Here is a 16,763-nt window from a genome sequence, read left to right as displayed (position 1 = left end):
TTAGTATGTTGGAAAAAAAATGACATTCTGCATCCTGATTCTGCACATTTTGTCAGTTTTCTCTATCAACTACATCAGCTGCTGTGAAAAAACGTGCGCGTTTTCCTGCATAGAAACACACTTGGTGTGCAGGAAAAGTATGCAGAAAAACATGCACAGAAAACTGAAAGACAAGTGTGTTCCTTGCCTGAGGGATAGTAGAACATCGGTACAGTTACCGATATTCTACTTCGGGGAACAGCGATAGTTTTCTACTATTGGGATTTCTTCACACCAATTTTAGTAGGTATCCCCTTTAAATGTAGGAGGCATCACACGTAAATAAAACACTGGATGAAAGTATACAACACAGTGAAGAAATTAACTTGGAATAGGCTTACCAAAATCCTGTTCTTGTACTGTCTGCTGATTGTAATATCGAATCCACAGATTTTGATTTGTACTGCTGAGGTGTAAGACACAACCTTGCTTCCTCGGAATTCATTTTGAACGTTGACTTGGAAGTCTACCAAATCATCGGACTTCTTACACAGTCCTACGAACTGGTAGATGCACGTACCCTGGAAGTCATAGCGTAGACCATCAAAGGAAATGTAGTGAGGATCTCCAGAGGCTGAGCAAGTGCCGTAAGAGAGGGGATAGCAATTCTGGATGCCATTGACCACCGAACAGGTCTCAGAAGATTTGCATTTGAAGGATTTGCACTCCACTTTTTTTGAGGTGGGGTTGCAGACACATTGTTGCGTACATTTGTTATCACCCCAGAATTTCTCATTGGGGGCAAACAATTTCCCTTGGTAAATGCACCCGCAGTTGGCTTTTGGTATACATTTTCCTTCATCAAGCACATACCCATCTTTACACTGGCAGGACTCCACACATGACTGAGAACATACGGATGGAGTTGCATCATCATTGCATGTAGCTGGGCAAGTCTTCGTACATAACTGGTACTGGCTGTTCTCTGGACATTGCAATGCTGTGGGGGGAAAAATAAATAGGATTGGCAAAAATCTGTAATATATGTAATTGTCCTGAAGAAATATATATTTACCATTAAGCTCCTCAGTGAGGATTATCAGTGGTCACAAGGCATGGACCCTCCCCTTTAAAGGGAACCCGAGGTGAGATTATGGAGGCTGCCCTGCTGGTCCTCTGCCTCTAATACTTTCAAGCATAGACCCTGAACAAGCATGCAGCAGGTCAGGGGTTTCTGACAATATTGCCAGAACTGACAAGATTAGCTGCATGCTTGCTTCTGGTGTAATTCAGTTCACTGCTGCAGCCAAATAGATCAGCAGGGGAGCCAGGCAACTAGCATTATGTAAAAGGAAATAAATATGGCAGCCTCCATATCACTCTCACCTCGGGTTCACTTTAACCCAGTCAAGCGACCGGAAGAGACATTGGAGTCTGGCATGCGGCACAAATGTCAGGTAAAAGCTGAGTGCCTGCTAGCTCTAGTGATGGACATCGGGTGAGGACGACAGGGGTGAGAGAGGCAGCAGTGCCATGGTGCTAAAGGACAGCTCCAGTGCAGCAATCCCTTGCTTCCCATCAGTGGCATAGCTAAGGAGCTGTGGGCCCCGATGCAAGTTTTACATTGGGGCCCCCCAAGCACTCTATACATAATGGATACAGCGCATGAAAACCTGCCAATGGCAACTACAGTGTCAGAGGTGCAAGAAGGGGATGGGGAACAGTTTGTTAATGTTTATCACTATTCAAAGTATCTATAAATTATTATGAGCACAGGACCAATAGAGAGTTAATACTGTGGATGAGAGAGGTCCCCTCTCGCCCAAAGGCCCTGACGCATCCTCTGCACCCCCTATTGCTATGCCCCTGCTCCCCATCTCTCTCTGTATTGCTCAGGATAAAGATCTTTTTAGGTTTAAGTACTTTTTTTTTTCTTATTGATCACTGGGCTTCACAGTTATTTAAATAAATTGAGAACAATACATGTTGAGCAGTTCAAATTATATTTAAGTGTACCGACAGGGCCAGTTCTTGACTTTCTGCTGCCTGGAGCAAACTTTGGAGGATGTGCTGCCTCCCCCTAGAAAAGCTGATTATATCACTGCTACTGATGGAGTGCAGTGATTGGCCCAATGACCGTGCCATGGTCCCGCCCATGAGACCATCGGCACCAGTTAGCGAAATGAGCAGTGGGCAGTTTTAATTGGCCGGTCTGGTACCAGCATGCCTGCCTGATTGGTTGAGTTTCAAAGGTTCCCCTCTGACTGGCCATGGTTAGTGTTGAGCCGAAATGTTCGAAATTTCGCGTTACTATATTTACGCATGCGAAATTTGCTATTACGATGCGAAATTATGGTAGCGTAATTGCCATTAAAATCATAATTGAAAATACCGTAAGCGTAATTTTCAACGCGTAATTTCGCGTTTCGTTCATAACGTATTTTCGCGTTAAACCATAACGTAATGTCGCATTTCTTTGTAATTTTGCGAATTTCGTAATTACTTGTTAGCAGGGTTGCTCGCGAATTTTCGCCAAATGCATTTTCGATGCGAAAATGCCATTTTCGGGTTCGCTTAATTTTTGCGAAATTTAGCTTATTTTTTTTCGCGTTTTCGTCTGATGGCGAATTTTGATGCAAAATATCACTACATGGCGAATTTTATATGCGTAACGCGAAAACAACGCGAAAATTAACGCTTACAGTAATATGAACTATCGCGAAATTACGTTATGTAACTACGCTTACAAACGGTTGCATGCAAGGCAAACGTAATTTCGTGATACCCACTGTAATGCGAAAATTACGCTTACGTGGAATTTCGCGAAATCCTTCATTACGATTATGTACTTACGGCCATAATCGTAATTACACTAATTACGCTAAATTTCGCGAAATCGTAATTAAGTCATTACGCTCATCTCTAGCCATGGTGATCTCTTGCCAGTAATGGGGTTTTACTGTAGCATGCTTCTATAAGAGGCATGTATCGAAACCTCACCTGCTTATGATATAATAATGAAGGGCAGCAGGAGGCATCGGTAGAATGAGGGTGGGGATTTTGGGGTGCGTGGATGAGGAAGGTAGCATGTGCGGGCTGGAGAGGAGAGGAGGCAGATGCCAGATGGCCAAAACTGGTTGTCCAAACACTGCCCTCTAGATTTTGCCACCTCAAGCATCTGAGTTACATGGCTCCATGGTAGGTCTGCCTGCCCCTGTATACAGCATAACACCCACAATGACTTTAGTCCCAAACTCTAATATCCCCTTACAATTCATACTTGTACTCTGAAATAATGTGTTGGGTCAAGAAACAATTTAAATTCTGAAAAGGGAGCGGGCCAAAAAGAGGAAATCTGCTTTGTTTAATTTCAAGCGGCCGTTTTCATGTAAAACCACTTAACACCTAGGTCCGCCGATTGGCTGACCGTGGTCGTTAAGTGGTTAAGCGTTTTCTAGCTATAGTGCGTTTTTCTTAACATGTATATAAAGTGCAGAATTTGGGAAAAATTAAAGTGTACAACAGCAAAAATGTCTGGAGTTTAATTAAAAAAAAAAAAAATTCTCTTCATTGTATTTTGTAAAATTCTCTCAAAAAGTGCAAGGTCTTTTTTTTTGTTTTTTACATGCGCCTACTAGTCTTCCTACCATACCTAGCAAATTAGGTGACAATAGCATGCATGGGATCTTTGCCATTAACCAGTGGTGTAGCTAAGAAGCTGTTGGCCCCAGTGCAAGTTTGACACTGCCCCCCCCCCCCCCCCCCCCAAGTGCTATGTACATAACTTATATGGCATACCAAAACCAATCAAAGACAACCACACTGTCAGAGGTGCAAAAAATTACTACTATTCAAAGCATCTATAGAAGTGATTATTATCAGCACAGGACCAATAAAAAGCTAATACTGTGGTCGGGGAGGGCCTCTCGGGGGCCCCTATGGCCCCCCGATGCGGTCGCTACCTCTGCACCCCCTATTGCTACGCCACGGCCATTAACTGCTAAAATCTATGACATGGACTTCGGTGTAAATGGTGGAAGTTCATGAAATTCTGCTTTCTGCAAAATGTCTAGGAGTCTTCATTTACTTCTCACTCTCAAAGTAAGCTCTGAGACTAGGAGGCCCATATGCCAGGAATCATATACCCGGTGCAGCCATCATGACTCCCCAAATCCACGACACATGTGGACATACCTGCTCTGGTTGGACAGTCTCTTTATCAGGAAGGATCAAAGCAACTCTGAAGCCTCAAAAAAAAAAAATCTTTTTTTTTTTTTTTTTTTTTTTTTCAGATTGCTGTTAAAGGGATACTGTACGGGGTCGGGGGAAAATGAGCTGAACTTACCCGGGGCTTCTAATGGTCCCCCGCAGACATCCTGTGCCAGCACAGCCACTCACCGATGCTCCGGCCCCGCCTCCGGTTCACTTCTGGAATTTCTGACTTTAAAGTCAGAAAACCACTGCGCCTGCGTTGCCGTGTCCTCGATCGCGCTGGTGTCATCAAGAGCGCACAGCATAGGCCCAGTATGGTCTGTGTCTGCGCAGTACACTCCTGGTGACATCAGCGGGAGCGAGGACACGGCAGCGCAGGCGCAGTGGTTTTCTGACTTTAAAGTCAGAAATTCCAGAAGTGAACCGGAGGCGGGGCCGGAGCATTGGGGAGTGGCTGCGCCAACACAGAATGTCTGTGGGGGACCATTAGAAGCCCCGGGTAAGTTCAGCTCATTTTCCCCAGACCCCCCTACAGTATCCCTTTAAGTATAAATGTGCCACCTAAAACGCTGCATACCCGCTGCTGAATACTCACTATAACCCCCCAAAATCCCCCGGGGAAGATTTGTGCAGCGCTTCTGTATTGAGGCAGAGCTTTGGGCTTTCGCTCTGCCTCTACTCACATCAATCTGCGCTGATCGCCGCCTCTCCCCGCCCCTCAGTCTTCTTTCACTGAGAGGGACGGGGGAGAGTTGGCGATCAGCGCAGATGGACGTGAATGGAGGCAGAGCAACAACCCAAAACTCTGCCTTCTTAGGGCAGCAACATTCACCACCAAGAAAGTAGTGGATTTGTGCCCAGGGATTTCAGGGGGTTAAAGTGAGTATTTAGCTGCGAGTATGCAGCGTTTTAGGTGGCACATTAATACTTAAAAGCAATCTAAAATAAAAACTTGGGTTTCTTTTGAGACTTCAGAGTCTCTTTAAGTGTTAGAAATAGAGACTCCACAGATCTGGAGCATGTTGCATGCAACCTGAGTTGCAATAAAGAAAAATAAATTGTGCATGATTGAATATGAAGAAAGTTTTATGAATTGTTATATTATATACATTTCTTGGACTACTAGACAGCTTTGATTAAACAATTTTTTAGAACAATATGGGTGAAAGAGGTGCCCTGGTGTGTATAAAATTCTTAAAAACAAATACAAACGAAAGAAAGGGAGGTAGCTTACCTCAAATAACAAAATCTTTGTAAGAACAAAATATTTGTATTACTACGCACTGGCAACGCGTTTCACGGGTCTAAGCCAGCTTCCTCAGGCCAATAACCGTGCCAAATGGAAAAACCTCATTAGCATATTTTTAAAATATTTTTTAATACAGGAGAAAGGAGAGAGTAAGTAAGAGAACTTGGCTACATTTTAATTGGTTACATGAAATATTTTTTACTTACGGCATGCTGATGTAGCTCTCCAATCTCCGATGTCAGCTTTACTTTTCTGGCAAGCATCTGCATAGGATTTCAGACTCTGGCACAGGATCTGTGTGGAGCCAGAATTCATACAAAGATCGTAGACACAGTTATCTACGTACGGCTTGGGATCTATGACAGATTGGCATTGACGGAAAGGGCCATCAGCTTTGGACAACAGGCCACAGCTTTTTTCACTGGAGTACAATTTTTGTGTGTCGAGAGGGCAAGTTTTGCATTCGCCATTGCAGTTATGCCAGCAAAATCTATCTCCATCCTCCACTTTCCAACTCTTGCCAAATTCAATCAGATCAGGAGCCTGAACACCAGCTTTTGTTATGAGATCATCTGAAGGATTTCCATTGTAGTTGCCACACAAACCACAAAGACTTCCAAAAAAGGTACTGGGGGCATATATTTTTAGGATGGAGTTCCAGTCATAATATACCTTTAGGCTAAAATCAGTTTCAATAGCAATTGAGCTCCCATACTGGTAAAGACGGACCTGTCCATCATTTAAGCTGATAGGGAGGCGTTGACGTTGATTATTCACCTGAAGGTAGATAAAATGGAACAGATAAAAACGACCTTATATTATTGCGCCCAAAGTCATTTGGCTTTTGAATATCTTCACGTTAGTTTAATCAAACCAAGGATTCCAACTGACAAGTGTGCAACCCAATTTCCACCCATACAAATATTAACTTACCCTGACAAAACCATACTCATATCTCACTAGGGATATGGTGTAGTCATAAACTTGCACATTGACATAGCTGACATAGGCTACGCGGGTGTTGCCTCGATTCTCATTCTTAGCCTCGATGTTGAAACTTGGAAGGTCGCTGTCGCAGGTCTTGGCAATGGTATAAGTGCAGGTGCCTTGGAAGTCATAAAAGCGGCCATCAAAAGTCCGGTAATGGGGGTCACCAACAGCATGACAGTAAGCTTCAGAATCTGGCACACAAACTGGTTTTCCATTGATCATCTTGCAGGTAGTCTTGGCCCGGCATTTCACAGTGCTGCAGGATGGACCGGAGTTGACTATAGGCAAAGCAAATTATGTGAATAAAGTGATGAAACAGTCTAGGTACTAATATTTTAAAGCGTCAGCCATTTCTAAATGTTTACAGAAACTAGAAATTGGCTTAGGAATAGCAGTAACCATGCTTTTATTTCATGCATACCCTATCACGTTAATGCAGAAAAAAAATAAAATTAAAGTTAATTTTGACAGTATTTAACCTACTTAGCTGTAATCCCAAGTCAGGCTCGAGCTGGAAATCTGAGGCTCAGAGCGGTAACCCCGAGTTGGATCCATGGGAGGTGTGTAATGTGCAGGGCTGTCCCAGCTCTATCTAGCGGTATGATTTTTGGATTCAAAAAGCGTGTGAAAAAATACACCACCTTCAGACACTAAAATCCAGAAATAATTATAACGCCAGGGAGGTATTTCCGTATATCCAGGCCTAAAAAATGCCTGATTTTTTTCAGCATTCTCTTATTCTCATGGATATTATATGTACATAATAATTAGGATGTGTAATTATGCATCCTAATTTGCAATTATACATCGTAATTGTCATGCAAATTGTCAGGGAAAAGTATAATTAATGTCATAATTGTAATATTTTTGCATGATTTTTAATGTAATTTTCACTCAGAATGCAGACGTTTACCACGGTTGCAAATTGAAAATGTGGTTTCCACATAATATACATTAAACATACATTTAGAAAAAAAAAGACAAAAATATATATGTATAGGTATGTGTAGGTGTATATGTATATAGGTATGTATATATGTAGGCATATTATATACCTACCCACTGACCCATAAATGTTAAAATAGGGTGGCTTTTTATGTATTTATTTTTTAAGTTTTTAGACATTTGCAGCCTTTGGTGTGACTCATCAAATTGCATTAAAGAGTCTGAAGCGAGAATAAATCTCGCTTCAGACCTCATAGTTAGCAGGGGCATGTGTGCCCCTGCTAAACCGCCGCTATCGCGCCGCTAAACGGGGGTCCCTTCACCCCCAAATCCCCTTGGTGCAGCGGGGGAGCGCTTCCTGGTTGGGGCAGGGCTAACCGCTGCAGCCCTGCCCCACGCGCGTCTGTCAGCGGGGGAGAGGCGGCGATGCGCCGCTGATAGACGTGACTGGAGGCAGGGCTGCAGCCGTTAGCCCTGCCTCCAGGAGCAACCAAGCCCCCCGTTTAGCGGCGCAATAGCGGCGGTTTAGTATGGACACACATGCCCCTGCTAACTATGAGCTCTGGAGCGAGATTTATTCTCGCTTCAGAGTCTCTTTAAGATTAACACGCATACACAGCAGCACATAGTAATATTACTGCAGTGCACAACTACCGAGCGATACTATTGTACCTCAACCACGGTACTCCAATAGTGCGGTTGCTACTAGGATGGGAAACGCACGCTAGCATAGTAGTGGCTGCACTACTGGATCATGTACACTATGGGATTATTACCATGCAGTTTGTAAGATTACTGCACGCTGTCTATGTGCGGGAAAATTGACAAAATTTGATGGATCAACCTCATAGTTAGACTGTCGAAATGATTGCTGGTTACAGCCATTAACATTATCCTCCATGCAGGGGAATAACTAGACATCACTGGGCACCCCTGTGAAACTTTGGATGGGGCCCCCCACCTCCCTCGCTTTCTGCACAGGAAAACTGAGGAGGACCAATGTGTTTTCCCCATGCAGATAAAAACACTTAGGCCTCTTGCACACTGCAAGTGATTCCGATTCAGATTCAGCTTTTTAATCAGTTTTTACATCCGATTCAGATTCCGATTTGCAGTTTGCTCCCTGCACACTGCAAATCGGAATCTGAATCGGATGTAAAAACTGATTAAAAAGCGGAATCTAAATCGGAATCACTTGCAGTGTGCAAGAGGCCTTAGACTTAAAGGAAATGTCAGGCAATCTATGCTACCCCCAGATCTACTTACCCGGGGCTTCCTCCAGCCCCTTGCAGCTGGCAAGTCCCTTGTTGCACCTCTGCTCCCAGTACATACATACACACACAGCTGTATTATTTTACTACATGAGAGCACATGCTATATGGAGGAACAACAATGTCATGCTGAACATAAGATATAGTATTCACTGTAATGCTGGGTTTACACCACACAATTTTCTGTTAGATTTACCTGCCAGATAGATTAAGTTAAGTTGGAAATGTATCTATCTTACGATCTATCTGCGAGCAATTAGTCAGTGTTCTACTCAGCAGGAGCTAAACAGAAGACAATGCACTAGATATAATGACCATTCGCTACAGAAAATCATCTAATGATGCATTATAACAGAAAATTTAACAGAAAAATCTAACAGAAGAATCTAAAATTGTATGGTGTAAACCCATCATAACTTTGGCAAAACATTCAAAATGTCACTGATTGATACTGTTATTACAAGATCTTGGACTTATTAACAAGCTCTCAATGAAGCAGCAGCAACAGTAAAGACCTCAATCTCCGCCTCCATTGTGTTGTAAAAGTAATCCGAGGGCATAAGTTCATTAGCCTGTGTGAGGCTAGGAATCCTTTCAGAGTGAAAAAGGGAAAGTCTGCAACTTCTTTTCAAAATGTGACTCTTTTGTTTGTAAGGTTATACATGTGGTCATCGGAGCTTTGCAGCAGTGAGAGACAGATGTTTTTTTTTACGAACCCTAGGGAGCAGGGACAGTGTACAAATTCCAACGTGTGTATGAGTCTTTATCTGTGTGGTGGACACATGCAGTCAATATAAGAATGGTGTGAGAGCAGAATACGTTTTTTCTCTCCGTGCCCTTAGCTGTCAGTCTCTCAAACTTTCCCCCCACGGGCCCCCTGTGGCTTCTGGGCCACCCTACGTAGGCATCCCTTACTATAATTTGTTGCAGCCTGGTGCTATTCTTTGGTTTTAGGTCAAAACTAGAGATGAACATTTAAAGAATTGTGTTTTGAGGGCTTGCTTGAAGGTTTTGAAGGAAGGGGAGAGTCTGAGGGGGAGTGTAAGGGAGTTTCACCCTATGGAACTCCCTTCCATTCCCCCTCAGACTCGCTCCTTCCTTCAAACAAGCCCTCTAAAATAGCCTACCCCACATCTACCACACTATCTCTGTCAATCACCCTCTCCACAGTCCTACCTTATGGGTCCCCCCACCCTTTAGATTGTAAGCCTTGGCAGGGCCTCCCCCTTCCCTTAGTGTGTCCTTCTTAATTTTACTACCCCAGAAATAACACCCTTCCCATGGACTAACTCGTACTTGTTTTCCTGGGTCTCTGTAAACTGGATTTTATACCCCGATTGTATGTATAACCTTGTGCTGTATTGTATAACCGTTGGCTACCTCTCTGTCTGTCACCCCTTGTTGCAATGTATGTATCCCTATTTATTATCCAGCGCTGCGTAATATGTTGGCGCTTTATAAATACAACAAATAATAATAATAATAATAATAATAATAATAATAATAATAATAGAAATTACGCCTATGCATAATTACGCAACATAATGTACAATTTCAGGGAAAACATTAATTTTGTATGCAATTGTAATAATTTGCAATTTTGTATAATTTTTCACATAATTTTCAGGCAATTTTGAGCAGACTATAGCGGTTAATAGCAAAGCACCCATACATGCTATTGCTAACAAAATTGCTACATATGTTAAAGGGAACCTGTAGTGAGCAATATTATTTAAAATAAACACATGATGTAGCTGCAAATGAATATTACATACTTACCTCACGGTCAGTTCCTCTCAGAAGTTCTCCATTTTCTTCTTACAGTGATCCCTTCCAGTTCTGACAATATTTTGTCAGAACTGAAATATACCAGTTGCTGTCAGTTATATATGAGCTGCTGTTAGTTACAACTGAATGTGCAAGGTAATGTCCATGTTTCCCTATGGCTCAAGTGGATGATATTACAGTTTACCAGCATGCTGACCAGGCAGCTGTTTTGGGGTAATCGCTATTTTCAAAATGGAGGACAGAGAATTCCACTGATCAAAGCGGACAAACAGGACGTGGGAGAGGAGAGAGAGGTGCAGGAGTAGACTACATGGGAAGTAAGCATGACGTGTATATGTTTATTTTTAATTTGAATTTTCAGTTCAGGTTCTCTTTAAGGAGAGTAGTGAGTACAAGTCAAAACATTATCAAAAAGAGCTTGCAGTTTTTGAGAAAATCAATATTAAATATGCAAAGACATTTTTTTTTAAAACTGTAATTTTTCTGAGTTTAAAAAACATTTTTTCTTAGCATTTGTAAAATTGATTTTCTCAAAAACTACATGCTCTTTTTGAAAAAAATTGTTTGACTTGTACCCACTATTCTTCTTAACCTCCTGAGGACCACATGCTTACACCTCCCTAGTGATCAGGCCTTTTGTTACAATTGCACTGCAGCTTTAACAGTTTACTATATGGCCATACAACTTACCACGCAAATGAATCTTGCCTCCTTTTCTTGCCACCAGAGAGAGCTTTCTGTTGGTGGTATCTGATTGCTGCTGCAAACTTTTTTTTAGTATTTTATAAAGAATTTTTTTAAATGTAATTGTTATTTTTTTTAAATGTTTGCTTCCTTCAAGATCCAGCAGTATTATCGCATCCCATAGGCATCAGCCTATGAGAGTGATCAGATTTTGAACCTCTCCTGGGGACAGCTCAGTGACCGCTAGATTGCAGCTCTGTACAAAAACAGATAGGCTTTTTTTTTTCCTAACAGCCTGCAAGCCGCAATCGCAGACTGACAGGCTGATCACGGATCCCTGCAAGGTTTATTTACGGGCATGAGCTCCCTGCAAATTTCACCCATATGGCATTCAGGAGGAATAAGGGAGCCACTCTGCAGCCGTCATCCTGCGTTAGGCGGTTGCAGAGTGGTTAACATTTTGATGGTAATCGCATATAATAACTTTGCTATTTAACTGCCAAATTTGATAGAAAATTACATGAAAATTCATGCAAAATTACAAATTATACAAAATCAATTGAATTAATTTGTAGTTAAGTATAGGCGTAATTGCCAACGTTTTGCATAATTATAATTAGCGGATTATCATCATCACTGGACAAAACATTCTGAAACTCACCTTTAATACATGTTGCTGGAGAACCATAGCTGTTCATTGTGACAAATCCATAAGCAAGCATCAGGAATGGGGACTGATTCTCTGTGAGTTGGAAGCTGTAGCTCTTACCAAATTTCTGAGTTGCCCATGAGTAATCTGTTCCAGGGATATCATACCAGGACACGTCTGGATCAGACATTTTATTAAAGCTCACTTTTGAAATGTCTGAAGTTTTGGCCACAAGAACCCCATAATTGTCAAACGAGTCCTGAGCATAGCTGACATAGGATGCACAGTAGGAGCTGATTGGTGGGATAGTTATCAAGGTGGGATCATAGCTTGTGCCATATCGGTCTTGCCAACCAGTGCAATAGTAAATAACTTCAACTCCAGCACTAGCAGTTAGGTAGATGGCTGTCTTGACTGGAAGGTCTAACTGAACTACGTCCCCAGCATTTAAATTTTGGGTTGATTTTTTATCTGCAATTTGGTAGTCGATCTTTGTGCTCTGAGAGGCTACCACATACACAATATCAGACTTTGTCTGGACAGATATTGGAGGGATGATAAAACTGGTACCCCAGCTAGACACTGGTGGAATCTGCTCAAAGACATGATTACACTTGGAGTTCTTCCACGTACAACTGTGACCGGTCAAAACTGCGACAGGTTTCTGAGATACAACTCTGCTTCCAGACAGATCATCACTGCTGAGAAGCTGAAGGGCAGTATAGGGTTCCAAAGTTACAGTGATCTTGCTTCCAGCTGGGTAGGACTTCTCTTGAAAGGTGACTGCTCCTTTGACGTAGACATCAACATTAGTGGATTCTGCATAGCTGATCACAGCAAATTCCTTGGAGGCCTCACTAGGACCACCCTTTGGCGTTACCAGGTAGTAATCTGTCCCAAGGTCTCCGATGGGATACACAATACTGGTGTCAGCACTCAAATATTTGGAATTCAGGGACAGCACAGAGATATCTTTATCAGCTGTGACGATGATAACATTGCACGACTTGCTGACACCAGGTAACTCTGCGGTTGGCGGTATTTCTACAATGAGGGTGAACATGTCATCAATCTTCACAACCTGTTTGAAGCTGGACTTGTTCATCCACACGGTGACAGTGGTGGATGGGCTATATCCAGTAATAAACAACTTAAAGGTACCAGTGCCGTAGGTTGTCAGATAGTTCTGCATGAATGCAGTGACAAATTCCTTGCCCAGTGGACCTGCCAGGGAGGATCCTGAAACAAAGCACAAAACAGAGAAAAAAAAAATATATATATTAAATGGAAGTTTGGTAGTGGTGGTATTTTATGGTACCCATCTAAGTTATGGAGAAGATCGAATAGTATTACTCATTTTATTGGGTACAATCAAAAAGCACTTTTATAAACACTGCACATGGTCTGTATTCAATCCACCCCTTCTGTTGAGGTTACTGTATAGTACAGTTTAACAACTTCACCCCAAAGACATTTTTACCCTAACGGGAATGAACAAGAAACAGAAGTTCCCTAAAAACCGCACCACTCAGACAATGTCTATCAATATACTCACATCTTTATTCAAAAAACATTTATAAAAACACTTAAAAACAATACAGGGTAGCCATGCTGGATATGAAGCCAATCAACAATAATGCATATAGAGTGTGGAAAGCACACGTATAAATCCTGGGCTAATAAATCCATACATATTACTGACCAATAAAACAATCACAGTTACACAGATGGCATAATGAAGGAAAAAAGGGTTTATCACATGACCATCCAGACAATCAATCAATAGAAGGGTTACCGCAGCAATGTACACATGTGAAAAAAACAAAAAAATGATTAAAAATATTTTTTTTTGTTTTTTTCACATGTGTACATTGCTGCGGTAACCCTTCTATTGATTGTCTGGATGGTCAAGTGATAAACCCTTTTTTCCTGCATTATGCCATCTGTGTAACTGATTGTTTTATTGGTCAGTAATATGTATGGATTTATTAGCCCAGGATTTATATGTGTGCTTTCCACACTCTATATGCATTATTGTTGATTGGCTTCATATCCAGCATGGCTACCCTGTATTGTTTTTAAGTGTTTTTATATATGTTTTTTGAATAAAGATGTGAGTATATTGATAGACATTGTCTGAGTGGTGCGGTTTTTAGGGAACTTCTGTTTCTTGTTCATTCCTGATTGCTTTTTGGTTCCTTTCTGCACACTCTATTATCATTATACGTATTTCTTTGATGTTGTGAGTGATGGTGCTTGCCCAACTGTGTGTTTTTCATTTTTACCCTAACGGACAAGAGTGATTTTCACCTTTCAGTGCTAATCTCTTTAATTTGCCAATAGCTTAATCACTACTAATCATAATGAAATTATCAATATCTTGTTTTTTTTCACCCTCGATTGTGCTTTTTGGGGTTGATATTTGTTTTCAGCAATTACTTTTTTTCTGTGCATTTTAAAAAAGGTAAAAGAAGGAAAAAATGAAAAAACACACTATTTCTCCAATTTCATCCCCTATAGTTTTAAAATAAACACTGCTACTGTGCATAAAACCCACACATTTTATCTGCTTATTTGTCCTGGTTATCACAAGATTTTGATTATGTCCCTCGTACAAAGTATGGTGACAATATAGTGTTTGGAAATAAAGGTGTATTTTTTCTTAGGCGTTTTTCTTTCCACTATTTTCATGTGTACGGGAATGGGAACGGAAATGTGCGGGAGCGCGCACAGCAGCAGCACTTTCCGACTTATAAAAACATCCTGGAGCCATTAAGAGGCTCTAGCAGGACATTTTTAATCAGTGCTGCCCGGATACCCGGCTTCATAGCTATGATTAAGGGCAAATCTTGGCCCGAAACGTGTCAGCTGTGTTTTTATTGATTTGAGGATACGTCCTAAATAAAGAATTTGAGCATCTTCAGAGACATTGTTGCGGACCTATCTTTCTATTGTTTAATATGCACTCAATGCTTGGTCGGGAATCCTTTTGCAGAAATGACTGCTTGAACTTCTTCAGTTGTGTGTATTTGAATCTAAAATATATGAAAGTCTAATGTGTATCAGTACATTACAGAAAATAATGAACTTTATCACAATATGCTAATTTTTTGAGAAGATCCTGTACTAGCCACAAACCCTGAACAGGCATGCTGCATCAGGCGTTTGACATTTTTGTCAGATCTGACAAGATTACCTGCATGCTTGTTTCTGGTGTGATTCACACCACGGATGGTCGTAGGCAGCCAACTTCGCTACGCTGGAACTACGCGTATTTTTACGCAAATATGCTTCGCAATCTACGGCTCCGAAATCAGCCACTTCGCTACATTAGCATACCGTAGACTACGCATTAAAATACGCAAGCTTCACGTATTGCGTAGCGTAGTTGATGCGACCGCTTATGCCCTTATGCGGAAAAATTTCCGCAATAATCTGCTAACTATGCGCATACACAAACTAATTTAAGCATACATTCCAACATCCAATGCGAAATTGTATGCGTACAAAGGGCAATAAAATTTCTGCGCATGCGCAATGACCCATATCAATGCAGTTACCACACGCGTAGTTGACTTCGCAATACATACGTCAACTACGCATAGCGGGCGAAGCTACGCATAGCGGGACTACGACTATGCGGAAATGCGTAAGTGTAGTTCTTAAACTTAGCTTACGAACTACGACGCGTAGTTGCGTACTACGATGCGTAGATTCGCGCTGGCGTAGTTTACGAGCAACCCTGATTCACACTACTGCAGTCAAATAGCTCAGCAGGGCTGCCAGGCAACTGGTATTGCTTAAAAGGAAATCAATATGGCAGCCTCCATATACCTCTCACTACAGTTCTCCTTTACAATGAATAGCAGCCTAAATCCTGTCATTCAGAAAACCTTCTTATGTAGGGTGACGCCGGGCCTGAAAGCAGAAATGGTGAGGTCATAACCCCATGGTCACGGAAGCAAGCGTGAGTGACACCACTGCCAGTAGAAACTGAGGAGGAGCAGCTGACTCGGGAAGGGAGGGGCCACAGACAGTGAGACATCAGCCAAAGCAAAAACAAGTGGGAGCGAAACCGTGGCTGATGGAGGAGCCAAAGAGGAGGGGGTGAGAGAGTTTGTTTTGTCAGGTATCTGAGGTGGGCCAGAAGTGAGAAGAGTGAACGTGAAACCCGCAGGAGGAGGAGTGGGCAAGACCTAGTTTTGCAAGGTGGGCCAGGAAAATTGAAACTTTGTGAAACAGGAGGAGGAGGGGGTGAGAGGTTTTTTTTTTGTGGCTCAGTGTCTGAGGTCAGCCTGTCTGTTGCCAGCTAGCCACACAACCTTTATCACAACATTTGTGCAAAGACCGTTCTGCACATGCACAGTTTGGTCTTTGCACACCACTGCTGCTTTGTACGACTGCATTGAGTCTGGACCAAGTTGGGAAGGAGAGGGACTGGAGGCAGGAGTCAAAAGCACTGCAGGCTACAGCCATAACTTGATTTGGCACACAAACAGTGAGTGAGTGGACAGCGGACTGTGGAGGGATTGATTATGGTTGGCCGGTAGAGAGGTTTAGTCAGCTAGGGGCAGTGGCACACTTACTTGCATGTTGCGAGTGGCAAGTCATGCTTTTGAAATAAAGAAAACCCTTTGAATCCCCCCATGAGGAGATGGGCTAGTCCAATTTCTACTACCTACTGTAAGTGACAGCAACACAGGAGAAAAGTAATTTATAGTGCACTTAACTCTGGGAGAAATGCAAGATGGTAGGTGGCGCCCCAATTATGATGCCATGTGTAGCGAGGTTAAGATTTTTATTGTTAGCCACCAATAAAAAGACAATGCGTTTCACATGACCTGCCCTCTTCCTCAGGTCAATACGATGAGACAGTGTCTGAGCTGTGTATCTGTTTCAGAGCACAAAAGGAGGTGAAACGGGAGTAGCATACTTCTTAGTTGTATGGGTTTAACATTTTTGCAATAGTGGCCCTTCACCTATAGGTCCATGCTAT

At 42.1% G+C, this 16,763-nt stretch overlaps 1 protein-coding gene across 1 annotated transcript in view; it reads right to left on the bottom strand.

Annotated features, from left to right (window-relative positions):
- LOC137521913 (IgGFc-binding protein-like) overlaps positions 1-16,763 on the bottom strand; it is a 79,414-nt gene that overhangs the window by 43,797 nt on the left and 18,854 nt on the right. The window contains exons 2-5 of the mRNA XM_068241790.1: positions 11,780-13,006; positions 6,374-6,708; positions 5,647-6,217; positions 381-979 (exon numbers count right to left, since the gene is read on the bottom strand). Coding sequence (XP_068097891.1) covers positions 381-979; positions 5,647-6,217; positions 6,374-6,708; positions 11,780-13,006 — 2,732 coding nt within the window. The remainder of the gene's footprint in view (positions 1-380; positions 980-5,646; positions 6,218-6,373; positions 6,709-11,779; positions 13,007-16,763) is intronic.

The sequence above is a fragment of the Hyperolius riggenbachi genome, chromosome 6 (genome assembly GCF_040937935.1).
Source record: "Hyperolius riggenbachi isolate aHypRig1 chromosome 6, aHypRig1.pri, whole genome shotgun sequence".
Taxonomy (NCBI): domain Eukaryota; kingdom Metazoa; phylum Chordata; class Amphibia; order Anura; family Hyperoliidae; genus Hyperolius; species Hyperolius riggenbachi.
Note: the sequence above shows the minus strand (reverse complement) of the source record. Positions and strands in the feature narration are given on the sequence as shown.